The sequence below is a fragment of the Electrophorus electricus genome, chromosome 15 (genome assembly GCF_013358815.1).
Source record: "Electrophorus electricus isolate fEleEle1 chromosome 15, fEleEle1.pri, whole genome shotgun sequence".
Taxonomy (NCBI): domain Eukaryota; kingdom Metazoa; phylum Chordata; class Actinopteri; order Gymnotiformes; family Gymnotidae; genus Electrophorus; species Electrophorus electricus.
The window spans coordinates 7,063,907-7,091,894 of record NC_049549.1 but is presented as its reverse complement, the minus strand read 5'-3'; the positions used below and the strand labels follow the sequence as shown (position 1 = coordinate 7,091,894).

The following is a 27,988-nucleotide window of genomic DNA, read 5'->3' as shown; positions in this document are numbered from 1 at the left end:
TGACTCTGGCTTCCACTGATCATAGTACTACATTTAACTTAAAATTATTTTGCATTGCCTCAAGCGTAATAACATTTATGTAATATCACATAATATTATATCTCAGGTTATGGATGATTTAATTATACAAAGAGTTTCTAAAAGAGTTTCTAAAATTATACAAAGAGTTTCTAAAAGCAGTTTTACCGAAATATCCTGTGTCATGAAAGCTAATGAGAATTCATTTTGTGTTTGTGATTTTACTTTAGAAACAAACATTTCATAGAACTGCCAAAATAATTTTAACAAACTGCAAATATAGCTTTTTCTTCTTCTTTCACTCCTTTATATTTATTTATTTATTTATTTAGAAAAAAAGATAGAAATTTCGTTTAAACCCTGTATTGCCCTGTAAAACGCTGTATTTATAGTTTTGTATTCTCATCACACAAGTGTTATGTTTTTGCCTCAATATCAACGACAGGCACCTAGTAAGAAAGCACGCAAGCAGAAGTGCCCAGTGGGGGTGTTGATGGGGCGCAAGGCCAGTGGAGCCGTCGAGCAGAATGGGGAGGGGAATCCCGTCACCCTGTTTGAGGTGGTCAAACAAGGAAAGAGTGCCATGCAGGTACTGGACTAGGGTTAGGAGTTATACACCCACATTACAGCACTGATATCAAAAACATCTTGCCATATTGTATGTATATTATGTATATTACTTTGCTCTAACTACAAAATAGTGCAGTGTGCTTTGTAAGACTAAAATGATTCTGTCTTGTGTCTCACCTTTTCTTGAATATGTTTCTTACAGTCTGTGGTGGATGACTGGATAGAGTCTTATAAAAGTAAAATGATTCTGTCTCCTGTCTCACCTTTTCTTGAATATGTTTCTTACAGTCAGTTGTGGATGACTGGATAGAATCTTATAAGCTGGACCGGGATCTTGCCCTCCTGGACCTCATCAACTTCTTCATTCAGTGTTCTGGCTGTAAAGGTACAAATGACACACTCATTTAGGAGCAATAGTGATTGTACGGCAGCCAGGAGACTTGGATCCAAATGAATGCTTTTATTACATTGACACACACAAACATGCAGGCATCATGAATAACAAACAGTAGACAGAAACATTCAGACAGAAACATTCAGAATTGCAATGAAACCCAAAGCAAAATTTTGCAAAGTCCCTAAGAATCACCCTGGGCTATACATGGTTCTAGAAGGAGCTTAGCTTGGAAACAGATGTGTGCCAGCATTAAGTATTTATGAAAGAGTGACGATGAGGCAGGCGATAAGATAGATTGCTAGGTTGAGATGTGACAATGATAAAGCAGTTTTCCTTTTTGATCTGCAATGAAATCTTTTTCTGTTTTCTTTAAAGGTGCTGTGAGAATTGAAATGTTTCGCAACATGCAAAATGCAGAGATCATCCATAAAATGACAGAGGAGTTTGATGAGGTATTTACCAACACGATGTGTTAACATGGCTGTCACAGCTTCCTGTGCCAATAGTTTTTAATGTCAACACTTCTCTAAACCTTTTATGAGAGACTGAATAGCATTTGTGTTTAACACTGTGTTTCACCTCTTCTTTCAAAAATGTGAGCATTTTGATTTCAAGAGCTGAATGATGGTCATTTTTCAGTTTGTGGGAAAAAGCTGCTGTAATATAGGTTTTCAGAAAATAATTAATAATAAGCAGTAATAAGTAGTTATCACTGTCACATCCCTCTTTGTGCTCAAAAGGACAGTGGGGATTACCCCCTCACCATATCTGGCCCAGTGTGGAAGAAGTTCCGGTACAATTTTTGCGAGTTCATCGCGGTTCTGGTTCGGCAGTGCCAGTACAGCATTATCTATGATGAGTACATGATGGACACAGTCATCTCACTGTTGACCGGCCTCTCTGACTCACAGGTCCGAGCATTCCGACACACCAGCACCCTCGCAGGTAACCAGCACTGCTGTGCTGTGATGGGTGGAGGCATGCATAAGTTGAACAGAACTGAGCTAGACTGTACAAAGCTGAGTTAGGCTAGGCAGAGGCTAGTTGGTGTGGGTGGAGCTGAGCTGGACTAGGTTCAGATGGACATGGATGTATGTAGAGGTTCTTAAACTGACCCCCCTAGAGGTTCACAGTGGATTGTGGTTTAATCATCACATGGTAGTCAAAATATTAATGATATTGATCATATAGGTCAACAATGACCTGTTCATGCTTTACATGGCTTCTGAACATATCTTTTTTGTTTATGATAATATTTTAGGCTGGTGATCAAAAGACATCTTTTTCTCTTGTGTTTCCTGATTTTCAGCGATGAAGCTGATGACAGCTGTTGTGAGTGTGGCACTGAACCTTAGCATCCACCAAGACAACGCCCAGAGACAGTATGAGGTCGAGCGCAACAAAATAATTGGCAAGCGAGCCAACGAGAAGCTTGAGCTGCTACTGCAGAAAAGGAAGGAGGTGTGGTATAGTGAGCCCCCAGCAGTACTCCACCCCCCTGCACCTCCACCCTTACACTGCTCCCAGCACACACTGAAAATAGAGACTTATTTTAAGCTTCTGTAAATCAAGCTTTCCTTTGCTTCATGGAAACCAACAAAAATGCTCTTATCACCACCAGAATAACATGCAATTAGTAACTTTAGTAACTTCTAAATGTGTATTTGTCTCATGTCTGCAGCTCCAAGAAAACCAAGATGAAATTGAAAACATGATGAACTCAATCTTCAAGGGAATATTTGTTCATCGTTACAGGTCCATTAGCTTTACAGAGCAGCACACTAATTGCATACTCAGTGTAACTGCATAATCATGAGCTAGTCCCTGGATCTTGTGTGTGACATGAAGGGATGCGATTGCTGAAATCAGAGCCATCTGCATTGAGGAGATTGGAGTGTGGATGAAAATGTACAGTGATGCCTTCCTCAACGACAGTTACCTTAAGTATGTAGGGTGGACTTTACATGACCGGGTATGCATCCCACAAAACCATATCTCCATGAGCTTTTACTCTGACCTGTGCTTCTTTCAGATGAGTAATCTTCTTTGCTGTCCTCACAGCAAGGTGAAGTACGTTTGAAATGCTTGAGAGCCTTACAGAGCCTCTACACCAACCAGGAGCTCTTTCCAAAGCTGGAGCTATTCACAAACCGTTTTAAGGTGATGAAAAGTGTCATTTGTACCCATCGGAATTGTCCATCCCTTTGTGTGTGCTTGATTGTAATGTTATACCTTCCCACAGGACCGGATAGTGTCGATGACACTAGATAAAGAATTTGATGTGGCAGTGGAGGCAATCAGATTAGTCACCCTAATTCTGCAGTGAGTTACAGTGTCACAGGCAGATAGGCAGACACACAGCTGAACTTCTGGCTTTATCCTTCCCTTCTCTTGGATGACATATTCTGTGTATGTGTGTGTTTGCAGTGACAGTAAGGATGCGCTGTCCAATGAGGACTGTGAGAATGTGTATCACCTGGTGTATTCTGCACACAGACCCATGGCAGTCGCAGCAGGAGAGTTCCTCCACAGCAAGTATGTTAGCCTCCCTCCCTCCCTTCCTCCCCTTGGCTCAGTACCACCCTATAATGTGTGTGTGTGTGTGTGTGTGTGTGTGTGCGTGTATAGATTGTTCAGCAGACATGACCCCCAGGTTGAGGAGGCTCTGGCAAAACGCAGGGGGAGGTGCAGTCCAAACGGGAGCCTCATCAGGATGTTAGTGCTCTTTTTCCTGGAGAGTGAGGTACACACAAACCACAAACTTACAAACACACTCATAGACAGATGCATACTTACCATACCCACCTTTCACACTTATGTCATACATTCATCATACTGAGATCACAAACTTAATCTGCAACCTCCATAAATGAACACATAATAGCATAACTGCAGAATCGATTTTTTTCGATTCTGTTTACGTGTTCAGCTCCACGAGCATGCTGCATATCTGGTGGACAGCCTGTGGGAGTGTTCTCAGGAGCTGCTGAAGGACTGGGAGTGTATGACTGAGCTGCTGCTGGAGGAGCCTACGCAGGGAGAGGAGAGTATGATCATTCAGTAGTATTACTGCACTCATACTACACTAGCCCCTACTGCTACACTCATTCATTTACAGCAGGGAGTGTATGATCATTCAGTATACTACTACACTCGTACTACAATAGCCCCTACTGCTACACTTATACTTTTACAGCAGGCAGGGTATGATAATTTATTGTACTACTGCACTGGTATTACACTATCCCTTACTCCTATACTCATCTTGAACTTGTACAGCAGGGAGAACCCTGTTATATTCAGTTACATAAATACTTCTGCATATTGCTACACTATTGCAGAGTGGACAGAACGTACACTGATTATCATACTCTCTCCTCACACATCACCTTCTGTCAGACCACTTCAATGTGTCTCACCCTATTTGCAGTTCTGTCAGACAGACAGGAGAGTGCTCTGATCGAGGTCATCGTCTGCACCATTCGCCAAGCTGCAGAGGCCCATCCACCCGTGGGCAGGGGAGCAGGCAAACGGGTCAGCCCACATGCACCTCTCATCACACTGGGGGTGTTGATCAGTCGTACTCCCAATTCTGCTGGATCTTGGTCTTGATCTTTTTAATCTTGATGGTGTGTAGGTGCTGACTGCCAAAGAGAGGAAGACACAGATTGATGACAAGAACAAGCTCACAGAGCACTTTATCATGGCTCTCCCAATGCTACTGTCAAAGGTAAGATCTGATTCAAGGTCATATGCTGTCTCTGTTCTTTAGCTACATTTGGTGTGCGATTTAAATAACACTTGTGTGTGCTTTGTGTAGTACCAGGCTGAATCTGAGAAGGTGGCCAACCTGCTACAGATTCCCCAGTTCTTCGATCTGGAAGTTTATAGTGCTGGGAGGATGGAGAAGGTCAGAAAAGCTTCAATCACAAGACTTGACACATTTAATGTTAACCAATAACATTTGTTAAACACTAACATAGGACATTGGTCAAAGTTTCACCAGCACCTTGTGTTTGCATGCGTGTGTGTGCATATATGTGTGTGCGTGTTTGCACAGCACCTGGACGGTCTGCTGAAGCAGATCAGGTTTGTGGTGGAAAAGCACACGGAAGCAGATGTGCTGGAGGCATGTAGTAAGACCTACAGCATCCTGTGCAGTGAGGAGTTCACAATCATGAACCGTGTAGGCATTGCCCGCAGCCAGCTCATCGACGAGATGACAGATCGCTTCAGTCATGCAGTGGAGGACCTGCTGCAGGAGGTTACATGGATTTCCATGCACACACACACATACACACACACATAACAGAACATATTCTTACACATATATGCAGTATTTGCTTTGGCAGTAAATATGATAATTGAAATAAGTAGACTGAACAAAGGAGGACGCTTTAGAACAAGCTAATTAAAATCTTGCTTTTAACAGCCAGATTATCACAGTCATGTCATGAGTGTAAATTCATGTAGAGTGTGTGTGTGTGTGTGTGTCTGTGTTTTGCTCCAACACTTGTTTCTTTCCTGCACCTGTCTTACCTACAGGGGGATGACGCAGATGATGATGACATTTACAATGTTCTGTCCAACCTCAAGAGACTCACTGCTTTTCACAAGTGGGTCCCAGGTTTTCTCTGAGCCTTTCAATTGTTATCCACAATTGCAAGCTGAATTGTGTGAGATATTTGATGTTTTGTACTGTATTTATCTGCTAGTGCCCACGATCTGACCAGGTGGGACCTGTTTCGGAACTGTTACCGGCTGTTAAGAGCAGGTATAGAACAGGGGTCAATGCCAGAACAGGTACAAAAGTTTGATTTTGTTCAAGTAATGCATACACGTCCACCTGAGCAAACCAGCATGCTAATTCAGGCAAATACCAACCACTTAATAACTTGAAAGCTACATTGACAACTCTGCAATTCCAGCTACAGTTTTCACAATGATTCCAATTGCTGGTCAATAAGATCTTATTCAGGACATATATAACTACCCATATTTAGCTTGGAGGGATGTAGTATGTCTTAACCAAGGATCAGGGAGGAGTGTCATCCCTGATCCTTGAAACTTGCTAAACTTGCTGTATCTAGCTGATGGCTTCTGACCAGTATTCTCTAGCATGTATAGTCTGCTCCATGTTGTCCGTTTCATTTTGTCTTTGCTACATTGTCTGTACTGTAGATTGCAGTTCAGGCTCTTCAGTGCTCCCATTACTCAATCCTGTGGCAGCTGGTGAAGATCACAGAAGGCTCCCCATCTAAGGTTTATCCCACCCTTCTGCCAGAATAAAAGTCTTTTTTTATATTAGTTCTTGTTTTGCAAACGTGATTTGGTGGTTGAACAGCAGTATATACACCTGAGAAACAGAAGATAATAAAATATTCATGGCTACAGCAACTTCATAATTTATTTATTTTTGTTTTTCCTTTCTCTCAGGATGATCTAGCAGCACTTAGAAGAGTGATCAAATCTTTTCTGTTCGTGTGTCAGCAGTGTTTATCCAATGTCAACACGCTGGTTAAAGAACAGGTGAGCAGCAGAGGTGCTGCTGGTCCAAGCGGATGTCTGAAACACTGCACTGCCATGGACATCATAGCGTCTTCCACCCCCTCTTCCTCCAGGCCTTCATGCTGCTGTGTGACCTGCTGATGGTGTACAGTCACCAGCTAACTGCGGGGAGCAGGGAGGCGCTGCATCCGCTTGTCTTCAATCCAGATGCCACACTGCAAAATGAGCTGCTTAGCTTCGTCCTGGACCATGTCTTCATCGAGCAGGATGATGAGAACCAGAGCATGGGTAAGTGTCTTAGGCTCATAATTCCATAGGCCATAGTCTCAGGTATCTCAGGTACAGATGAGTTCAAGGAAGAACAATAATCGTTTAACTAAGAGGCACCTCTTTTCTTAGCTGGCTTATGCCAGTATGTGACCCAGATTCTTGTTTTGTAGAAGAAGCCACTAAACAAATGGTACTGCTTGTTCACAGAGGGTGATGAGGAAGATGAAGCCAACAAGATTGAGGCTTTACACAAGAGAAGGAACCTGCTGGCTGCCTTCAGCAAACTCATAATCTACGACATTGTAGACATGCCCGCAGCTGCAGACATCTTCAAGCACTACATGAAGGTGCCAAGCTCATATAGCATGCTACTGATATAAAATAAATAATCCCAGATCACATAGCATGCTACTGATATAAAATAAATAATCCAAGATCACATAGCATGCTACCGATATAAAATAAATAATCCAAGATCACATAGCATGCTACTGATATAAAATAAATAATCCAAGATCACATAGCATGCTACTGATATAAAATAAATAATCCAAGATCACATAGCATGCTACTGATATAAAATAAATAATCCAAGATCACATAGCATGCTACTGATATAAAATAAATAATCCAAGATCACATAGCATGGTGTAGAATTAAATAAATTCATCAGCCAAGAAACAGCTAGTATGATACAGCTATAATGAGTCTGTAATCAGTTGTTGTTAAACTGCCTTCAGTACTGCAATGACTATGGAGACATTATTAAGGAGACACTAAGCAAGACAAGACAAATGGACAAGATCTTGTGTGCCAAGACGCTCATCCTGAGTCTGCAGCAGGTATCTGTGTGCACAGAGTTGGCTTCTTCTTCTTCTTCTTCTTCTTCTGCTAGATTTCCTCATCATTGTTTTATTTATTTCCAGTGATTTCATTGATAAAACTGCTTAATGTTGATCCTACTGAGTCACAGATTCACATGACAGTTTGTGGAGCCTGTTGTTTAATTCTTTTTTGCTGGAGTTTTTAGTAAAGACTTCATCTTTGCTTGTGTGCCATAGCTCTTTAATGAGCTGGTCCCGGAGCAGGGCCCATGTCTGGACCACACGTCTTCACCTGTCACCGGCATTAAGGAGCTGGCACGACGCTTTGCCCTAACCTTTGGCCTCGACCAGATCAAGACCAGGGAGGCCGTGGCCACACTACATAAGTAAGATGGGTACAAATGGCTCTCAGTGGAGGAAATACAGTACAGGAAAGCAGAGATCCCAACACAGGAAAGCAGAATTCCCAGTGCAGGAAAGAAGAGTTCCCAATGTAGGAAAGCAGAATTACCAGCATAGAAAATCAGAATTCCCAGTGTAGGAAAGCAGAATTCCCTGTGCAAGAAAGCAGTGCTCTCCAGCTCCAGCTAGAGAACCACAACACTACACACATTCTTGTTTTCCACACAGAGTCCCGATGGTCAGTGTGTAGATCAACAATAATTATAGTAATAATAAGCTAGATTTATATAGTGCCTTTCACAAACCCAAGGATGCTTTACATTGAGTGGAAAAAGAACTAGGAAGAATAAAGCATAGTAAAGAGGTATGTTTTAAGATGAATTTTGATGGAAGACAATATAGCAGTTATGGTGAGCATTCCAATGTTTAGGAGAAACAACACTAAAGGATTTGCCACCCAAAGTTAAGTTTCGATTTTGAGAGACAATAAGAAGACCAGAGTTGGAGGATATAAGGGTGCGAGAGGGATGATATAAGTGAACGAGCTCAGAACAGAGCTGTGAACTGTAACACTGTGGCTTCACACCAAGGGGAAGAACAGTGACCAATAACAAGGTGTACTCTCCCAATTTATCATGCCCTTGTGCAGTCTTCTTCATAACCGTTATGCATAGTTTATGTAATATTGTGCTGCAGTGAGCTGTGTTGTGTTGTGTTTTACAGTGTTGTGGGGTGCTGTACTGTATTGCCCTGACATTGAGGTTACTGTAGCCCTCTTTGCTTTTCTCAGGGATGGTATTGAGTTTGCCTTCAAGTACCAGAACCCAAAAGGTCCTGACTACCCACCCCTGAATCTGGCCTTCCTGGAAGTCCTCTGTGAATTTTCCTCTAAGCTGCTTCGGCAAGACAAAAAAACAGTGTACATTTCTCAGCTGTTTCATGTGCAAGTGTGCATGTTTGTGCATCTCTCTGTGTGCGTCTGTACTGTGCCAGGATTTAGTTAGTATTTGCAGATAAAATTCATTCTCTGCTAGTTTTGATGTAGTTGTGCAAGTGGTATTCTATACATCTTACCTACAGTATGCACAAGCGGTTTAGCTATCAAAAATGACCCACCTATATATAGAAAGATCACCCAGACCACGAATAATAGATATGATTTGATTCCATTGTATTTTGCTCTTTGTAAAGAAGATTCTTGCAGTATGCTGTATACCTGTCAGTAAAAATGCAGACACTACAAATGCCACGTAAGTTCTTGCCGTGTGTGTGTCAATCTGTGTGCCTGGTGTGTTCAGCCACTCGTACCTGGAGAAATTCCTGTCAGAGCAGATGGCACAGAGGCGGGAGGATGTGTGGCTGCCTCTCATATCCTACCGCAACTCACTGCTGACGGGTGGCGATGACGACCGTCTGTCCATCACCAGCGGTGGTAGCAGCAAGACGGGCTCACTCCGCAGCAAGAAGGGCCGGCCCCTGGTACACAAGAAACGCACAGAGGGTGAGAGACATGGAGGTCTCTGTCATTACGAGTTTTACTATAACCTGCAGCCAGTTTAATAAGTTCATGGTTCTAATGATGTGCTCTAGATGACACTTAATAAATAGAGATTTAAAATAAAGTATTATAATAGTATGTCATGCTCTGCTTTGGCATCATTGCAAAAAAAGGTCAATATCAAGTTCAGTATTCATGAACATTCAGTCTTCATGAATATTTAGTATTCATGAATATTTTGTGTTTTGTGCCATGTTGGGGTGGGTTATGATTTTTCAGAGGAGAGTGTGGAGAGCTTATGGGTGATGAGAGGTGACCAGCTGCCACTCACCCAGCTCACATCCACAGTGCTGCCCCCACCCCAGTTCACATCCACAGTGCTTCCCGCAACCAAGCTCACATCCACAGTACTGCGAGAGAAACCACAACATGCCCTCGACCATGTCCCTGGCCACGTCCCTGATCACACTCCAGAGCAGGAGTCTGAGCACAGCCCCGAGCCTGACTACGTCCACGGGTAATGAAAGAATCAGCATGAGCTCAGCACCTGCTTTATAAGACAGTATTTAACTTTAATAGCCAAACTACCAAAATACAGACATATCAGATGTCTCTGTCTCTCTATATCTAATAGTCACTCTCACTATCCTATCTCTCGTAGTACACAAATGCAGATGTCTTGGCTTGGTCAACACAAACCGGAGGAGCTGAACAGGAAGGAGCACACAGCTGTGAACTACATGAAGTCCAGGAGTGGAGCAGTTCGGCACACAGTGTAACTAACATTCCCCTTCCATCACACACACTGCCACACCCATGAGTGATGCCCCCAATCAGAAAATAGTATAAGATATGAAAAGGGGTGGAAGAAAAGCAAAAAAAAATTAAAACAAAACAAAAAAGTAAGGCAGTATACATGTGAGAAATTATTATTATTACTAGTAGTAATAGTATGTTTTATTATTATATTTTATTGGTGAATTATTATTTTAATATAATTTGGATAGAAGTAGGAAAATATGGCATATGATTGCACATTAAAACTAAATGTTTATTGAAGCTTTTTTTAGTAACAGATGGTGCGTTATGTGATAAGATGGGCTGCATGTGTTGTGTGTGTAGAAGAGGTATGATGGAAGATGATGCTGAGCCCATTTTTGAGGATGTCATGATGTCATCTCACGGACAGCTAGAAGACATGAATGAAGAATTTGAGGACACAATAGTCATTGACCTGGTCTGTTCTGCTTTAGTTTTTGTTAATTATTCTGCCAAAACTCTGATTTTCTGAGTATGTAGTAAAGTTTATTTGTGACTGACTCCTGGTATGACTGACTAGTTAATATTCTGTGAATCCTGGTATGACTGACTGATTGATATTCTGTGAATCCTGGTTGATATATTGTGGTCCTATGTTGCCAGCCTCCATCTCGGAATCGGCGTGAGAGGGTTGAACTGAGACCTGACTTCTTCGAATCTGCCGGCATGATAGAGGATGAATCGGTAAGATGTTATAGAGATGTTATCCTATGTTATGGAGCCTCTCTAAAATTATTTCCTCAGCATGGTTTAATTTCAATCCCTCAGGGGATCTGTTCAAGTGGATTTCTGCAATATACATTAATTTAAATAAAAATAGCTTAGTTTGGAAAGGTAACATTTTCTAATTCGTGTATTTTTTCTCCCAGGGTTTTACGATGCCTATGTTCTGAAATGCATATCAAATATACTCTCCTGCAAGGGCTCTTGCCACCAAGGACACACACAAACCTCTGTCTTAAAGCCCTGGTGTTCATTTCCTGCAGCAGAACCTGGTCTTTCTGCCATGTTGGATTTCAAACAGGAAGACAAGTTTTAACCAACAAGTAAAGGCAATGCCCATTTAAAAGTGCTGTAGTTTTAATGCAATCCATTTAATTCATCTGCTCGGAGAGTGTTTGTACTCCACTGTGGATGACCATGATCCTGTGATGTTTTGGAGGATCCAATTAGTTTAAGTGGTAAATTTCCTACTTTGTCTCAGTCCAGTCATATTGGGGTTTGTTTATATTGTGGTTCAGTTTTCTTCATGCTGGAGTCATATCACACACCTACAGGTCTGTTTCAACTATCCTCTTAAGATCCCTGGTGCAATCAGACCTTATTGTAGTTGTCTGTTGCATCACCAAACCCATTCTGCCATGTAAATTATTGAAATCAGTAGTATGTCACGTCACTAATCACTTCTCAAAATGTTTTAGTTTCCCACTGCAGTAACCTACCTTTCTGGTCATCCCTGTATACATGGGTAGATTTGGTTCAAAATTACATGGTCATGTAAATATTCAAAGATCAAGATGCATTTCTCTTTCTTATAACTTTTCAAAATGCATTACATTGTGTACTTTGGTTTTCTGTAAACCCCTGCTGTCAGTTCTTGTTGATGTAAGAAAGTTACATTTTTGTCACAAGTTTATACGAATCTGTTTGAACATATTTTTGCCAAACGGAGGAAGGATTTTAATGTTGTCTGGCCTGGAATGATGAAGCCCTGTAATATCATTCCACCAGGCAAATAAAACATATCATGTGGGTATAACAGAATTAATTTCCAGTGTAATACCTTGTGCTTTATTTGTCTGTCTTATGAGACATATACTGTCAACAAATTACACATCATATCAGACTAGCTACAAAATAGTTACAAAATTAAGCACTTTTCTATACTCTGTATATTCTATATACTTTTAGGTATTTACCTGTAAATTGTATATTTTGGTATATACAGTGTTCTTTTGTACAACTTAGAGCTGATGTGATGTTAATTCAAAGGGAAACTATTTTTACTCCTGCACATTTATGAAAACCCAGTTTAAAAAACTTGGATACTGACTTTTGGAGTGTTTATTGCAATAACACATACTGTACATTATTACATGTGTACCCAACGATCATATTTTGAGTAAGGCACAGTGAAAAATTCATGATATGATTTTTTTTTCTCATTATGATTTATGAAAATGTACAATGTTTTCAGGATATCAGTAAAGAGAATCTAGGGTTGCGATTTACAAGGGAATGTTGGCATGCTTTTTCCAGGGATTAGTCTGTTTTTTGCTAGCCAGCACCTCCAGGTCTCGGCAGATCCTCTTACGGGTGGTAGATGGCTGGATGATGTCATCCACAAAGCCTGAGGGGAAAAAAAAGTTTATATATGTCACTGCCCTCACCCGCTGAAATCATCCATACCTGCTGCTACTGACTACAGCACCTGTACACTCATGCTGACATGTCCAATTGTGCATAAAAATATCCTTCCCTGTCATCATTTTCATAGTTTCTTTCTCTCTTCTTCTTCCCCCTTACACTTACTCTCACTCTCACATTCACACACTTCCAAAGGCTCCTGCATCATAATAGCATGCTAGGGGAGGAGACACACAAGCCTGTGTGTCGGTCGTACCTCTGACAGCAGCGGGGAAGGGATTGGCAAACGTCTCCACATACTCAGCCTCTGCCTCTGCCTGGTTCTCCTTACCCCTGAAAATGATCTGCACAGCACCCTGGGAAGAGAGTCAGAAACATGGTAATCACATTGTACAGCTTTTCCACTGTTTTATTTAAAGAATGCTACAGCAAAAAAAAATGGAATGCACACAATTATCCATTTATAGTACATCATCCAGAACATGTTTGGTGTGTGATGTCTCTGGCATGGTTTTCATTTTTGCACTTAGGCTTCAAGGCTAACTTGGTAACAGCAACTGGCCTAAATCTTTTTCCAAATATACAATGACTTGTCTGTGTTTCAAGTCATTTCCTTTCACCACTGAAAACACTTCTTTTGGAACACACTCTTCAAAGTGAAACTCTGAAACCATAGCTTTGGTATTGTAGAATGGATAAGGAAAAACATTACTTTTGGAGAACACTGACATAAGATTCGCTCTGTGTTTCACACTGAAGAGGGGCAGTTTCAACTTTAATGGCATCACAATCACAACTGCAACCTGTAAGTAGCTAGTCATGCTATTATCCATTTTGTGCCAGTTACACAAAGTTTCAGTGAGCCGACAACGTTGTTGTTTTCAAAATTGAAAACGAGCTAGTATAGGTAATATTGGCTACTAGGAAGCTCCAAACAAAGCTAACTAAATAGTATGATAACCTAGTCACATGGAGATTAATTTTATTCTCCTGCCAGTTTCCCATTGTCATGTAAATTCCTAATTTATATTTCATCAATATAATTGAGAAGCTAAGTACTTCAGTTGCTTAGATATAGTGTGTGGGGCAGTGGTTCAATCACCCCTCTGGCAAATGCACCATGCATTACCAATAATGGTCATTCAAGGTCACATATCTTCTATGTAGACATCAGCGAACAATTTAAAAAACTGCACAAATGCATTCTTTGGCACCTTTAATTTACAATTTGGAGGAAACAATCATTTAGAGGGTGGAGGGAGCAGAAGTTGAACGGCTTTACCTTGGCACCCATCACTGCCACTTCAGCTGATGGCCAGGCATAATTTACATCTCCTCGCAAGTGTTTGGAGCTCATCACATCATATGCTCCTCCATAAGCCTGCAGGGATCAACGGGATTCAGCTAACAACCACATACATACACTATCATTCAAAAGTGTTAGATGTCTCGGTGTACGCTGAAACTAAAGTATAGAACAAAGACGATCTGAGGGGAAAAAAAGAAATCATGGACTTTGATTAACAATGCAAAATACTGTGCTAATCCTGTTCGTTCAGGGTGCCAGTCATTCTTTGTCCATTGCCAACTCTGGATACAACAAAACATCACACTTTCTCCTTTGTGCTTGACAGTGGGGCTCACAAATTGAGGAGTCATCCTTTCACCTGTTTGTGATGAACAGAAGATTTAAAATTTTGATTCATTGGTCTAGAAGACTTTCCATCCTTCAGCAGTTCACTGGCAGTGCTGCATGGCCTAGGCAAGTCTCTTTTTTTCTTTTTTATTGCCATCTTCATGCTTCTTCAAACCTGCAGCTTGAAGTCTTCGCTTCACAGTTGAAATTGAGATTTGCAACAGAAAAGTGTGGTCCTGTAATAATGCCACAGCTCTCTATGGCCAAGAGTCTCAGAAAACAAATGCTCTCAGTGAGGGAGGGGTGGTATACTCTCGCTGCTGTCCATTACAGTGACATTGAAGGATAGCACCGTCACACAACTATGATTGGCAAAAGTGTTACTCTACCCCCGGATGCTGCATGAGCCACAACTCGAAAAGATGTGATGTGCAGTTGGAGAAAGCATATGACAGCCCTCGCCCTCCCTGACTGGTAGCTGCTATGTGTCCGGGGAGACTAACCTGATGGGAAGGAATTGGATACAACTAATTTTTTTTTTCCTCCAAGTGTGTTTTGATGGTGTGGGAAACCACTCACCAACATGCTGGCTTATTTGCAGTTTCTTTAAAAGGAAAGACCTGTACTTCTTTATAATGGCTTCCCTTGTTAATTACTTAGTTTTTCTGAATTACAGTAGCAATATACTACATACTGCAGTCCAACAACATCTAAAACCTGCCCTAGATAGTGGAGTAACAGTCTGTTCCAACAATGCTTTTATATAGACAGAGGGTTTGTAAGTTAAACAGCAAAGGTTGGGAGACTTGTAGGAATTGTTTTCATCAATTTTCAAAGCTTAATTTACTTACATTGGTACAGAAAATCTGTACATTGTTCACCAGTGACTCGCTCCCTTAAAATGCAATTTTTGTACATCTCAGCTTTCAGTTTATTTTAAAAAAATTTTTATCCTTTGACAGTTTACCTCGTACAATCGTACCATTTCAGGTTATTAATAAGACTTGGATTACTTGAAGGTCAATGACAACTAGAAAAATGTGGGTGTTCTAAAACTTCTGTGTATGCATGCTTACCAATAGTGTATGCGTGTGTGCGTATGCACCCAACTATGTCCCTTACCTTTCTCGTGATTACAGTAATTTTAGGAACTGTTGCCTCTGCAAAAGCAAAAAGCAGTTTGGCTCCGTGCCTGATAATGCCTCCATATTCCTGAGCAGTGCCTGCAGAGTCACAGAATGCTAATGAAAATGTGTAAACGAGCAATTTAATTTAGGCCATTAGAAGTGTGTGACTGTGGCATGCAAGGAGAACACCATCATGAAGATGTTCATAATGAGACATTAAAGCCATTTAAAAAGATTTCAAAAAAATTTTAAAAGCATGTAATAGGTTTTGCTCTTTTCTTACCTGGGAGGAATCCAGGAACATCCACAAAAGTGATGATGGGAATGTTAAAAGCATCACAAAACCTGACGAACCGTGCGCCCTTTACTGAAGAGTTGATGTCCAAGCAGCCTCAATGTTTCAATGACAGTAAGAACAGACAGACAGAGAATGCCAGGGGTAGACATGGTGAGACAGGAAGAAAATGCAAAATAATAGGTAAAAAAAGTGAATTTAGACCATTAAATTGTAGCTCCATCCCAGGATTACATTAGTAATTATTAGTAATGCTGGAATGGGCTATATCAGTATAGAGGAATTACTGAGTAAGGTGTGGGAGCAAGGTGTGGGAGCAGGCTCTGCAGTAAGCAGCACCTGTACCTGATGCAACTTTTGGCTGGTTTCCCACAATGCCAACAGTACGACCATTCATCCTGGCAAAGCCCACCACAATGTTCTTGGCATAGTTTGGCATGATTTCAAAAAAATCCCTTTCATCCACTATCTGTGAGACAGATAGACAGGCACGATAGCAGCTCTGCATTCAAATGTACAAGGTTTAAACATCACACCTATCTACAAGTAAGGCAAACATACACCGTGAATGATGTCCAGCATGTCATATGCCTTTGTGCTTTCAAAGGGGACCAGGGTGTCGAGCCCAGGGACCAGACGATCGCTAAGAACACAAGAGTGGACAACAGTTAACAGCAGAGTGATAGACAAGTCCAGGAAAAAGACTGTCAATTAATTAACTGCATAAAGCCTCGCAAGTTAAATAATGACTCCCTCCTCCTTCACAAAGGGTGCATAATCAATTTTATTGCAGTGCAGGACTGAAAGAAATACTAATACAATGTGACTCCTGAGGGATTCACATGACCATGGATTAACAAATACATCCTAACATATCCTTCTAAGACTGGTGGATCAACATATGAACACACAATAATAATAATAATAATAATAATAATAATAATAATAATAATAATAATAATAATAATAATACATTTATATAGTGGCTTTCACAAACCCAAGGAAGCTTTAGATGTCCTCCTAACAGTATTGGATTTATAAAAAGTACACCAGTAGCCAGTCCCTTTACCTGGGATCATGACACTCAGTAACAGGTGCTGGGTCTTTGTTACTCAGTGGAAGGAAGTTGAAAAAGTTTCTGAGATTCAGCAGAGCATCAACATCATTCTCAAAGGCCCTATGAGCCACACCTAACAGACACAGAGGGACAGACGTGTTCCCGTTAATTATAAAGTATTACGAATAAAAGTTCTCTATAGCACTTTTTAAAACATTACATTTAAAACAGTAAAAAAAATTAAAAACATACAAAAATGTAAAATCAACTATTAAATAAAAAGACAAAGAAAAACCTATGCATCTTGAGATTAATTTTAATAGCGCAAATTTTGTGAACAGGTGTCAAGGACAGAACACCAAAGTTTGGGGTCATTATAGCTAAATTTTGCTCTTTTGTACAGGTTTTAGGGATGACCAGCATATAGGTCTACATATATGACGTACATGATTGAGGCACCCATGGGCAAATTACACATTTTGGCGTTTTTGTAATTGAGAAGTAGTAGCCTCTTTTGCTAGTCAAACAAAAATCACAATATTTTAGGAAATACTAATACACAGTTCCTCTGTCTTTTATAACATAAATTCAAAATCATCAATGTGGCCTGGGCAAATGTTTGGACAACCTGTGAGGCTGTGGTTTCTGATCGAGAGTACGCTGTGCGCAAATTGGCTGCCGCTTCTCATCAGGTGTGTAAGTGTGTTAAAAAAAAACAAACATTTTAAAGCGACTTTGAGTTTGAGAAAGGCGCTATATAAATGCAACTAATAATAATAATAATAATAAAAATAACCACCCAAGACTCACTTTTCTTTTGACAAGGTCTCAGACCTTGATTATGAAATTAGGTTTCATGCATATCATAAATTATACAGTAACATTTAGTGGAAAACAATTTCCAAGCTTTACAGATTCTCTAACTCTTTAAACCATTTGCTAACACTCAGCAACCACTCTTCGAAGCAACTCTCTAAAGATCTGAAAGTAATCAGTGTCCACACGGACAAAGAGAGAACTTGAATACTGGTAAGAAAGGCAAATCAAAACTTCCACCTAATGGTCAAGAACCTGGAAGAAGGTTCTTTTTCTATGTTATGAAAGAGTAACTGCATTATGATTTGCCGAAAATGTTGTGTTTTATGTTTAATTAGCTAGAGAGGCTGTTTACTACTTCTCAGTAATAAAACCACCAACAACAAAATGTGTAATTTGACCATTGGTTCCCAAACATTCGCATACTACTGTATCCATTTTCCTTAAGGTAAAAGAGGAGCAGGTCCAATGAAACCATTTATTAAAATGTCTCTCATCTCAGTCACAAACTGCTTGTTGTTAAAAAGAAAACAAAACAAAACTTTGCCCTGTAAAAAGCTGAAATTATGTTAATGAGCTCACACTAATTATTCCTACCACTAACATGAAGCCCTGTTGGGCAGAATACTTGCCAGACACAGCAGTGTGGGTCCTTGCTCCACCCAGCTCCTCCTGTGTCACATCCTCATTAGTGACTGACTTCACCACATCAGGTCCTGTGATGAAGAGGTATGATGTGTCCTGACAAAAAATTCAGTTAATTTAACAATATATAACAATATATTTATTAATAATACTACTACTACTACTACTACTACTACTACTACTACTACTACTACTACTACTACTAATAATAATAATAATAATAATAATAAAGTGTAATACTAAGAAGAAAAAGACAAAGAAGAAGAAGAAGAATTGTACATTTGGCCCAAGAAAATACCCCAACTGATCATGGGTCTAAAGGCAGTTATATAAAAAAAACTTTAAGTATTAATTAATATTAATAAAACAAAAATTTCATATATTCCTGATAAACCATGATAATTATATTTTTAATCTATATCTACCACTATAAAGAGATATTCTAAAAGTTTTGTTGTGTGTTTAGATTAAATTCTTTTAAGTTCTGCAAATAAATTTAACCTTAAACCTTAATGTTCAGTTCTCCTTGTATTTACAAAACAACTGTGTTTATCTTTTCTCTTCACAGGCTATCAAGGCAAGACTGTGTATGAACACGGCCATCAGCTAATGTCACCTTCAATATGACCTTTTACCTTAACCATGAAGGTGAAGTCTGTTAGTGCAGGTGAGTACACAGCTCCACCTGCACACGGGCCCATGATGAGAGAAATCTGTGGGACTACACCTGAAGCCATCACGTTCCGCTGGGATACAAAAAGGGAAATGAGAGGTCAAGATCACACCTTGCACACTTCTGTTCAGCTACACAGTATGTTTGAGTCATTCCACTTACTAAGAAGATGTCTGCATAACCTGCGAGAGACTCTACCCCTTCCTGGATACGGGCACCACCTGAGTCGTTGAGACCGATAACAGGAGCTCCCACCATCATCGCCTGATCCATAATCTACCAATCAAAACTAAACTTTACTACAACACACATCAGAAAAATCTGAGCTGACGTGTAGCTGATTAAGTAATGAACTAATAGACTGACAGGGAAAAAAAATATTGGGACATGAACATGAGTCAAACTTCATTGACTGCCATTTCAGAATTTAGATGTTTAACTTGAATCACTTAAAAAAAAAAAAACAATTTATAGATTTTTCTTCCTTTTCTGCCACCTTAGTGAAAGACACTTTTAGCAGGCGTCTGCTGAAAGGTCACTGCATTTTTCTGTCAGACTGTTTTAAAGTGTGACAATGTAGATGCCTGATTGGCTGCACAATCACAAGTGAGAAAGGATCCAGCCACACTTTACAACCAAAGATAACACTGTTATGTCTTTGGTGCCTCTGCTCTGGGCCAGCACAAAGCACAGCTTATATTGAAACCAGGACCTGCAGTTGATCAGAGCTCACCTTGCAAATCTTCTGAGCATGGGCTCCAGACAAACTGCCTCCAAACACAGTGAAGTCCTGAAATGAAAGAACAGACATGACAGGCTTCATCCCATGACATCAGTTAATCTCAAAAACAAAAAACTGCATGTACAGAGGAAATGTGTAGTGCAGATACAGATACACACCTGACTGAAAACGTACGCCAGTCTTCCATTGATTCTGCCCTGTCCTGTTACCACACTGTCACCTGGATACTGCACCCAGGTACAATGTCAACAAAATGTTTTGTTTTTTTTGTTTTTTAAAGTTCAACAGCTAGCATCTTAAAGGTTTAAAATGTGCCCCATTCATTTTGTTCAGCCCAGGGTATCTTCTGAGTCTTGGATGTGTTTCATATGACATTATGCATGTTAAGCAAAAGTTATCTTGCTTAAATGATTTCTTTGTAATCAGTTTATGCTACTGAAGCTCAGAAAGTCAGTCATTCACTCTGAATTTCTCTCATGTTATGTCCTGCAGTCATTATCATATGATAAACTCCTGTGTACAGTTTAGTTAAAATGGGTGGGATTCAAGAACCATTCAATTTCAGCAAAATTTTTAAATGAGTGCATGATCTCTTATTGTGTTTTAATTTATATATTCCAACCATATGTTCTGTATGAGGACCTTTGTTCTCACTGATTCCAAAACATTCTATATCTATCTAGAAAGTTTATAATGGTAGAGCCTAATTTGACAAGAATGTCAAATTTTGACATTGTACAGCAAATGGCCTTCTGATCAGTGTTGCACTGCCAGAAAGAGACATTTATAATCAGAACTTTACATATCTGATAAGTTGTTCATGAGTCTACACAGAACAAATACTTATGGGAGCTTTATGTGGCCATACTGCAGGGGACCAGTTTTCCCAAACTTTGGCAGTTAAATGGGATAACAATCCAAAAGTAACACAAAGTAATCAGATTGTGTTACTTTAATATAGTAATGCTTTGAATAGGTTGCACACACACACACACACACACACACTAGAGATATATATATATATATATATATATATACACACACATATACACACACACACACACACACACATTTTTTAAGTAACCATACCAGGTCTGCTTGTTATATTGAAATACAGTCATGGCCAAACGTTTTTGAGACTAGCACAAATTTTGGTTTTCACAGAATTTGCTGCTTCAGTTTTTATATGGTGGCAATTTGCATTAACTCTAGATTCTGAAGAGTGATCAGATGAATTGCAATGTCATTCCTTGCCATGAAAATTAACTTAATCACAAGAATTACTGCATTCCAGCCACTGCATTTCAGCCTTGCCACAAAATGGTCTGCTAACATCATTTCAGTGATGATCTCGTTCAGGAGAAAGTGTTAACGAGAACAAGGCAGCTGATATCACTCTGTCATACTGATTAGAAGAGCAGACTGGTTGCTTTAAAAGGGTGGTGGTGGTTGATGCTTTCTTCTGTTAACCATGGTTACCTCCAAGGAAATATGTGCATCAAAATGGCTTCACAGACAAGGACATTGCTGCTTATAAGATAACACCTAAATCAACCATTTATTGAATCAAGAACATCAAGGAGAGAAGTTCAATTGCAGTTAAGAATGCTTGACTTTCCTAGGCACCCTGAAGCTAACACCAAGACCATCTCCTGAAGAGGATGCAGCTACAGAATTGGGTCATCACCAGTGCAGAGCTTGCTCAGGAATGGCAGAAGGCATCTGCATGTACAGAGAGGCGAAGGCTTTGGGAGGATGGCTTGGTGTCAAGAAGGGCAGCAATGAAGCCACTTCTCTCCAAGAAAAACATCAAGGACAGACTAACATTGTGCAGGAAGTATAGGGATTGGACTGCAGAGGATTGGGGTAAAGTTATTTTTCTTTGATGAAGCCCCCTTCACACTGTTTGGGACATCTGGACAAAGGATTGTCTGGAGAAGAAAGGATTCGTGGTAGCACTCAGCTTGTCATGCCAACAGTGAGGCATCCTGAGACCATTCTTAGGTGGGGTTGCTTCTCATCCAAGGGAGTGGGTTTACTCAATTTTGCCTAAGAACACTACCATGAATAAGGAATGGTATCAACCTCCAAGAGCAACTTCTCCCAACAATCCAGGTGCAATTTGGTGCTGAACAATGCTTTTTTCAGCATGACAAGCACCAAGGCAAAAGTGATCAAGTGGTTCTGTGAACAAAACATTGACGTTTTGAGTCCATGGCTAGGAAACTTCCCGGATTTCAATCCCACTGAGAACCTGTGGTCAATCCTCAAACAGTGGACAAACAAATGCAGAAACTGACCAACTCCAAGCACTGATTAGGCAAGAATGAGTTGCCATCTGTCAAGATTTTGCCCACAAGCTGATATCCAGCATGCCAAGGTGACTTGCAGAAGTCTTAAAGAAGGGTCAACACTATAAATGTCTTCGCTTAAACTGGATGCATTTGTCAATAAAGGTTAAACGTATGATAGTATTGTACTTCACTATACCATAAACATCTGACAAAAGCATTTTTTTTTTAAAGTGGGCAGTAAACTTTGTGAAATCCCAAATCTGTCAAACTCAACTTTTTGCCATGACTGTACACAGCAATGCCAGATCACTCACAGCTGAGCAAAAATGGCCACATCAAATGTTTGCTTCACACGTTAAAATTAGGAGAACACCACGTAAGTCTACCTTGTTGTGATCCGCCTCCATCCCAAAGTCAGCACAGCGATGTTCAACAAACATGTCATATTCAACGAAGGATTCGGGGTCCATTAACAGATCGATTCTTTCTCGAGCGGTTAGTTTACCCTGCGAAAGTTTCATTACTAAAATTACTCAAAAATCCAGTTAATAGTTTCTGAATTGAACGGTCGATGCTGTGTACGGGTTTAGATTTTGGTTTAGTTTAGATTACCCTTTTATGCTGTGCGTCTATTCTCTTCTGTCCACCTCCCACCAGCGCAGCCCTGCGTTTCTCTTCGATTCTGTCTTGCACAGAGAGGTGACTAATAGAATACCATCGTGAATTGTGTAGCAGTCTAGATCCTATAACAGCAGTAGCAACAGTACCTTTCGTAACATGGACTAGTGAAGTAAAGGGGCATTTGATGCCTGCTAAAAACCTGCTACTTCGTACAAGGGTATAGGTCGCCATTGCTATGCACCGAGGAGGACACACGGACGTAATGCATCTGAACCAATCACAAGCTACCAGGCTTTTACAGCCAATCATTAATGCTTTTTGTGGGGGCGTTATTAAGGGAACCAATCAAAGATGTGCTAGAGACTGCAGTTTACGTATGTTATCTAAATACCAAGTACTGCGAGCTAGCTCGCTCGTATGAATCGGCTACGCCAACGAAGCATGTATTAAATTAATTAGACGCCAACAATATCAATTGTTATTAACTGATGCATCAGCTCCGTTTAAAGTATCTATGGTCATATTTACGCTGAAAGACACAACTGGCTTTCGCTTTCTAAAGCTAAGCTAGGTTGTGGTTGGTGAGTTCATGGTATTAGCCACCAGGGGCAGTAAACATCATAGCTAACACTTCTCTTTTGAAATGCTCTCGTTTTTCATGCTCGTGCGAAAGTCACTAGTATCTATGGAATTGATAACCAACGGAATGGCAGCTTAACCCTTGCTGAACGAGCTGGATATTTGAAAGTGCGGATATATCAATAACATTTGTAACACACCTTTCCACAGAACAGATGCCTGTCAGGTTAAACAAAAAGGAAAAGGTTAACATTGTGGCCAACAATATTGTTGCTAGGCTAAACCTTATGCGATAGTACTTGCTAGCTAGCTAACGTTAGCCAGCCATCAAGCTTTCCCTACGTGCTGCGGGTCTATCGATCCAGTAATATATAACGCTAACGTTAGCTAGCTTATACTATTTTAGCTACTGCAGCAATAAATGACTTCGAATCATATTTAAGAGAAGATATATGTATATATAGTATCCGTTTGGGCGTTACGTAGCTCCATTGTATATATTGGCTGGCTAGCTAGGTTACCTAGCTAGAGAACACGCGACGCTTTTTTGTTTGTTTGGATTGTAAATTTGTATTTCCTGTTTTGGCTAGGCTAGCTGCACATTTTAAACCAGAGATGCATTTTGATCATTGACAGAAGTAACACTCAGAATATACGAGAAGTGGGAGTTTACACACCCTATTACTAATAGCAAATATTAAACGTTAATATGTTAGTCAGTAAACGATTCCAACTGCCTTTGCAGCCAGTAAATCATGCTTGGATTTTCTTGTGCACATCGTTCGAGGTGTGGGATCAAGCCAGGTTGAATGCATTATCGGCATCACTGTACACTGGGAATCTCGTTCTACACGAAGATACACACCAACGTTCTCTTTAATCACCAAATCTGCTCTTTCGTTCTGTTATACCGCGCAAAATGAACCCAGTGAACGCTACCGCGCTGTATGTGTCTGCGTGTCGTGCAGTGCTTCAGTGTGATCCACAAGCCCCAGAATCTTACGGAGATCTGTTTAACGTCTTGCCTTTCTTCAGAGACTCCCTCTCCTGTCTTGTCTGTGGTAGGTAGCCCTAACAAATGTAATATATTGCATGCATTTTAACATTTACCAGAATTTTGTCTTTTGATGGATAGCTATTAAAATGTCTCCCTGGCATGCCTCTCATTAACAGGCAATTTGCTCCACGATCCTTTGGTCTCATGCAGTTCTGCTTGCCAGCACTGTGTCTGCAGAGACTGTAAAGGCAAAATGCTAAAGCTGAAGCCACCATGCAGCTGCTGCAGGAACCCCCAGCAGTTTGAAGAGAACAAGCAGCTCAAGGTTCTAGTGGACTGCTACAGAAGTCTGTGCGAATACATTGCAGCATTCACAACAGCTGAACAGACAGCATCACGAGTCAGAGGCTATGACGAAGTAATGTGCATGTTGGATGAGGTGCTGGGTGTGAAAGAGGAGCACATGGAGTCTGGTGTGTTGGAAGAGCCCAGGATAATTTTCCCACAGCAGGGCTGTCCTACAGACAGTCCTCAGCCTAAAACATTGGCAAGCTGCCTAAGACAGACTGATTCCAGTGGTGTGTCTTCGGGCCAGCACATGAAAGGTGTGCCCTCTTTCAAGAATGAGAAGTCTGAATTAGTCTCATGCAGTCCAGAAGCAACCCCTGGCAGTGGTGATCTGGCTACACCACAGCAAACATCAAACATCTCAGATGGCAGCATGAGACAGGCTGCTACCACCAGCCCTGTCCTCCCCAGTAAGGAGGAGGTTCTTGGCAGCCTGAAGTCCAGTTGTGCAAAGGCCAAGTCGCAAGCATTCGTCAGTGTGAGCTGCATCGCAGCCCAGTTGTGTGAGCAGGACTCCCAGAGTGTGACCAGTGGCGCCCTGCCGCTTGCTCACCCACAGCAGCCTCAGACGGGCATCACCTGCCTGGCCCCAGCTCACAGGAAGGTACGGCTGTGCCGGAAGCGCTCGCGATCAGAGAGTGACAGCGAGATGCTGCAGCCTCTGCCCATTGCCTGCTTCATGCAGAAACCCTGCGTGGCTGCCACCGTGCCTCCACAGGTAGCGACTGTACCCCGAGAGCAGTGTCCACCCATGTCAGTGCCCAACGGTGGAGTTCTGGAGGCCAGCAGGACACTGCTGGACTCCACTAAGAACATTCAGAAGAACACAGATGTTGGCACTAAAAAGGTGCCATCAAAGTCTAAATTTGGAGCCCCTAAGGCCAAGGTTAAGGCCAAGGACAGGGTTGTGCCTGGGAATCCTACCAAAGTGGTGTACAAAAAGTCCCAAGAAAAGAAAGGCTGCAAGTGTGGCAGAGCCACTCAGAACCCAAGTGTCCTTACCTGCAGGGGCCAGCGTTGTCCATGCTACTCCAACCGTAAGGCCTGCCAAGACTGCATCTGCCGCGGTTGCCAGAACTCCTACATGGCAAACGGTGAGAAAAAGCTGGAGGCGTTTGCTGTGCCGGAGAAAGCCCTGGAGCAGACCCGGCTGACACTGGGCATCAACCTCACCAGCATTTCAGTGATGAGTGCTGGCAGTGCGGCAGGTGTACTCAGCCTGTCAGCAGCCTCACCCATGGCATCCTTCCTTTCCGGCAGCCCAGAGAAGGAAGCCAACTTTAAAGAGCCCATTGAAATGCATTTTTAGTGTTAAAGGCTGTCCCTACTGAAACAGTGTCTGTCTTATACAGGATGGGGGTAGCAATTGGGCAGCTATGGTCATGTCCATATTCCGCTTAACTGATTTTGATTTTTCCAACCTTTCATTTGTCAGGCTGTTGTAGCCTGTAACTGTCATACTCACAACTGTACTGTACTGAGCATGTGAAGGTGGTTGCTAATTGCATTCTTTTATTCATTCTTGTTTTTAAATTTTGAACAAGTGTGAAAAGGAATGAACTTTTTTTTTTCTCCAGGTGGCAGTCAAAAAAGTGGTTGTTAGTTGTATTATTAGACATTAATTCTCTTGATCTGTTTCAGTGATTTTATAGTGATGATAAAACAGTTTAAAAAGCCAGTATTTTTGTTTGGCCAGGAGTCCAACAGTTTTCATAAATTCATAACTACTCCCCAGTATCTAGTCATACTGCCATTTAAAGATTTTTTTAATCATTTAATAATTGAACACTTAATCACTAGGAGAGTAACAATCTGTTTTTAGAAAATTCTTAATACCTGCAGGTTTTTAGAATTAAGACTATCAAATGTTTTTTTGTTTGTTTCATAAAAAGAAGTGATGACATTCACTGGTTTTCCAGCTGGTTTGTCTGTCATGGGTAAATTTTACTGTGAAAAAATGTAGGATGCAAAAAGTTATCTGAAATCTAGCACTTATACTCAGTAAAGCCAGTTCTGTCAGTCTCCAGAACTGTTGGGATAAAGTCAGATTTACTGCAGAAAATGCAAAAGAGCAATACAATTATTTACCTTAAAAATGGTCAGATTTCATATTATAAAATGACCCTATTCCGGTAAATGTACCCTGGTTATTAATGTAATGAGGAGAAAGAAATTTTTTCTGTATAATGTAAGGGGTTTGAACATAAGGAACATCAATCCTAATGATGTTCCAAACCCAGGGGGTTGTCAGGTAGCAAATACATGGCCATGTGTTCTGGAATTGTCACATAGAGGACATAAGGCCTTTTGTTCCAGATTTCCAGGAAGTTAATAGTTGGAGCCTTCACGTAGAGAAGACATGGTCTTGTGTTGTATAATCCTCCTCCATTGTCAGCTTTATGTCTATTGACAGCAAATCGTATGATAAGCTAATTCATGGCAGACTCCTCTCTGTGACATGATGGTTGAGCTGGTTTGAACCACCTCACCACATTGCCAGCATGATGTCACAAATGCCTGAATGCAGGCAAATGTAGGAATGTAGACACACTTTATGGTTGCAAATACTGGAGTATTCATTTTGCTGTTTTGTTGCCAGTGAATATTTCTCAGATGCTTATTTTTAAGCAATACATGAATCACAATCAATGCTAGTGTGATTTATGATTAAAAATCTCTTTTTTTTTCTCCTCAAGTTTGAGTATTTAAACCTGTTTGGACATAAGCACCTTGATCACCTCACTATATTGAAGTTTGTTCACTCTGATCATGTCCTGCAGTTGCAATTCCTGTTCAGTGACCAGATGCTGAGATGTTACTGTTACACTGTGCTGTTCAGTATTATACATAGACAGGGTAGGTTAAGTCTCAACCTTATGTATGAAACACTATCAGTAGTGCTTTGACCAAATATTGAAAATATTCTTTTAGGTAGATCTTAGGCCACTATAAAACACAGTTAGTTAGGAAACTAGCATTGTTTCATTCTTCTTTTACTTTTTTGTTTGGTCATTACTTGAACTCATTACTTGATTTTTTTCTAATTACATGGAACCTGATGTTCATTTATTCACTGCCACCTTTATTGAAAATTATGGAATGCTCCAAAAATAAATTATAGTTTTTTATTTCTTGTTTTTCAAGTGTGTGTCTGGCTCCTTTTTATTACACTGAGAATATAGAACCAAGTTCAGACAGCATTAATTTTACTTAGCTGCAGTTATCCACAACTACAACTCAAGGGTATTATTGCTTTAATATCTGGCCAATAATTGGTCCAATGTGACAATAGAAATGGAAATTTCCGTAACACAAAGCAATGTGGGCTTTTTGTGATTAAAAAAACAAAACAAAACTATGGAGTGGTGAAAGGAGTTGCGGCATCTCCTAAAATGGAGGTTGCTATTCTTGCTACATTCAGTGAGCCATTTGTGTTTGAGTGAGTAAAAGATAAACTGACAGTTCTGGTAAAACTGACTAACTGG

At 40.6% G+C, this 27,988-nt stretch overlaps 3 protein-coding genes across 6 annotated transcripts in view; 2 read left to right on the top strand and 1 right to left on the bottom strand.

Moving 5' to 3' along the window:
* Positions 1-12,250, top strand: part of stag1a (stromal antigen 1a) — a 36,523-nt gene extending 24,273 nt beyond the window's left edge. The window contains exons 4-34 of one of the 3 annotated variants that reach the window (XM_027008540.2): positions 464-607; positions 877-973; positions 1,361-1,437; positions 1,897-1,930; positions 2,295-2,446; positions 2,667-2,740; positions 2,834-2,957; positions 3,047-3,145; positions 3,228-3,307; positions 3,413-3,520; positions 3,614-3,728; positions 3,915-4,032; positions 4,416-4,519; positions 4,623-4,715; positions 4,806-4,895; positions 5,046-5,249; positions 5,531-5,601; positions 5,701-5,788; positions 6,167-6,247; positions 6,422-6,514; positions 6,607-6,781; positions 6,971-7,110; positions 7,504-7,605; positions 7,825-7,973; positions 8,780-8,908; positions 9,288-9,490; positions 9,767-10,004; positions 10,149-10,262; positions 10,610-10,724; positions 10,910-10,990; positions 11,176-12,250. In XM_027008540.2, coding sequence (XP_026864341.2) covers positions 464-607; positions 877-973; positions 1,361-1,437; positions 1,897-1,930; positions 2,295-2,446; positions 2,667-2,740; positions 2,834-2,957; positions 3,047-3,145; positions 3,228-3,307; positions 3,413-3,520; positions 3,614-3,728; positions 3,915-4,032; positions 4,416-4,519; positions 4,623-4,715; positions 4,806-4,895; positions 5,046-5,249; positions 5,531-5,601; positions 5,701-5,788; positions 6,167-6,247; positions 6,422-6,514; positions 6,607-6,781; positions 6,971-7,110; positions 7,504-7,605; positions 7,825-7,973; positions 8,780-8,908; positions 9,288-9,490; positions 9,767-10,004; positions 10,149-10,262; positions 10,610-10,724; positions 10,910-10,990; positions 11,176-11,199 — 3,516 coding nt within the window. In that variant the 3' untranslated portion in view covers positions 11,200-12,250. Of the gene's footprint in view, positions 1-463; positions 608-876; positions 974-1,360; positions 1,438-1,725; positions 1,931-2,294; positions 2,447-2,666; positions 2,741-2,833; positions 2,958-3,046; positions 3,146-3,227; positions 3,308-3,412; positions 3,521-3,613; positions 3,729-3,914; positions 4,033-4,415; positions 4,520-4,622; positions 4,716-4,805; positions 4,896-5,045; positions 5,250-5,530; positions 5,602-5,700; positions 5,789-6,166; positions 6,248-6,421; positions 6,515-6,606; positions 6,782-6,970; positions 7,111-7,503; positions 7,606-7,824; positions 7,974-8,779; positions 8,909-9,287; positions 9,491-9,766; positions 10,005-10,148; positions 10,263-10,609; positions 10,725-10,909; positions 10,991-11,175 lie in introns of all 3 variants that reach the window. The other 2 variants (XM_027008538.2, XM_027008539.2) reach the window with 2 other exon arrangements.
* Positions 12,251-12,352: 102 nt separating this feature from the next.
* On the bottom strand, positions 12,353-22,833 carry pccb (propionyl-CoA carboxylase subunit beta). 2 transcript variants are annotated; one of them, XM_027008541.2, is made up of 15 exons: positions 22,571-22,833; positions 22,345-22,464; positions 19,823-19,891; positions 19,656-19,712; positions 19,085-19,198; positions 18,885-18,995; positions 18,237-18,345; positions 16,801-16,921; positions 16,293-16,374; positions 16,077-16,200; positions 15,720-15,827; positions 15,432-15,532; positions 13,956-14,054; positions 12,930-13,029; positions 12,353-12,656 (listed from the first exon to the last, which is right to left on the bottom strand). In XM_027008541.2, the coding sequence occupies exons 1-15, from the start codon at positions 22,808-22,810 to the stop codon at positions 12,535-12,537; spliced, it is 1,677 nt and encodes a 558-aa protein (XP_026864342.2). In that variant the 5' UTR covers positions 22,811-22,833; the 3' UTR covers positions 12,353-12,534. The 2 variants fall into 2 exon arrangements, with proteins under 2 accessions (XP_026864342.2, XP_026864343.2); XM_027008542.2 differs by lacking the exon at positions 19,823-19,891.
* Positions 22,834-23,061: 228 nt separating this feature from the next.
* Positions 23,062-27,646, top strand: msl2a (MSL complex subunit 2a). The gene is made up of 2 exons (XM_027008604.2): positions 23,062-24,219; positions 24,332-27,646. Exons 1-2 carry the CDS (start codon positions 24,078-24,080, stop codon positions 25,810-25,812), a joined length of 1,623 nt encoding a protein of 540 aa, XP_026864405.2. The 5' UTR covers positions 23,062-24,077; the 3' UTR covers positions 25,813-27,646.
* The last annotated feature ends 342 nt before the right edge of the window (positions 27,647-27,988 follow it).

Coding starts and splice junctions, on each gene's coding strand:
- pccb (XM_027008541.2), bottom strand. CDS start 22,810: ATGGCGACCTATACCCTTGTACGAAGTAGCAGGTTTTTAGCAGGCATC. Junction 15,533..15,719: donor TGTTCCTGGATTCCTCCCAG/GTAAGAAAAGAG, acceptor GTGACTCTGCAG/GCACTGCTCAGGAATATGGA. Junction 12,657..12,929: donor CTTCCCCGCTGCTGTCAGAG/GTACGACCGACA, acceptor TTTTCCCCTCAG/GCTTTGTGGATGACATCATC.
- msl2a (XM_027008604.2), top strand. CDS start 24,078: ATGAACCCAGTGAACGCTACCGCGCTGTATGTGTCTGCGTGTCGTGCA. Junction 24,220..24,331: donor CCTCTCCTGTCTTGTCTGTG/GTAGGTAGCCCT, acceptor TCTCATTAACAG/GCAATTTGCTCCACGATCCT.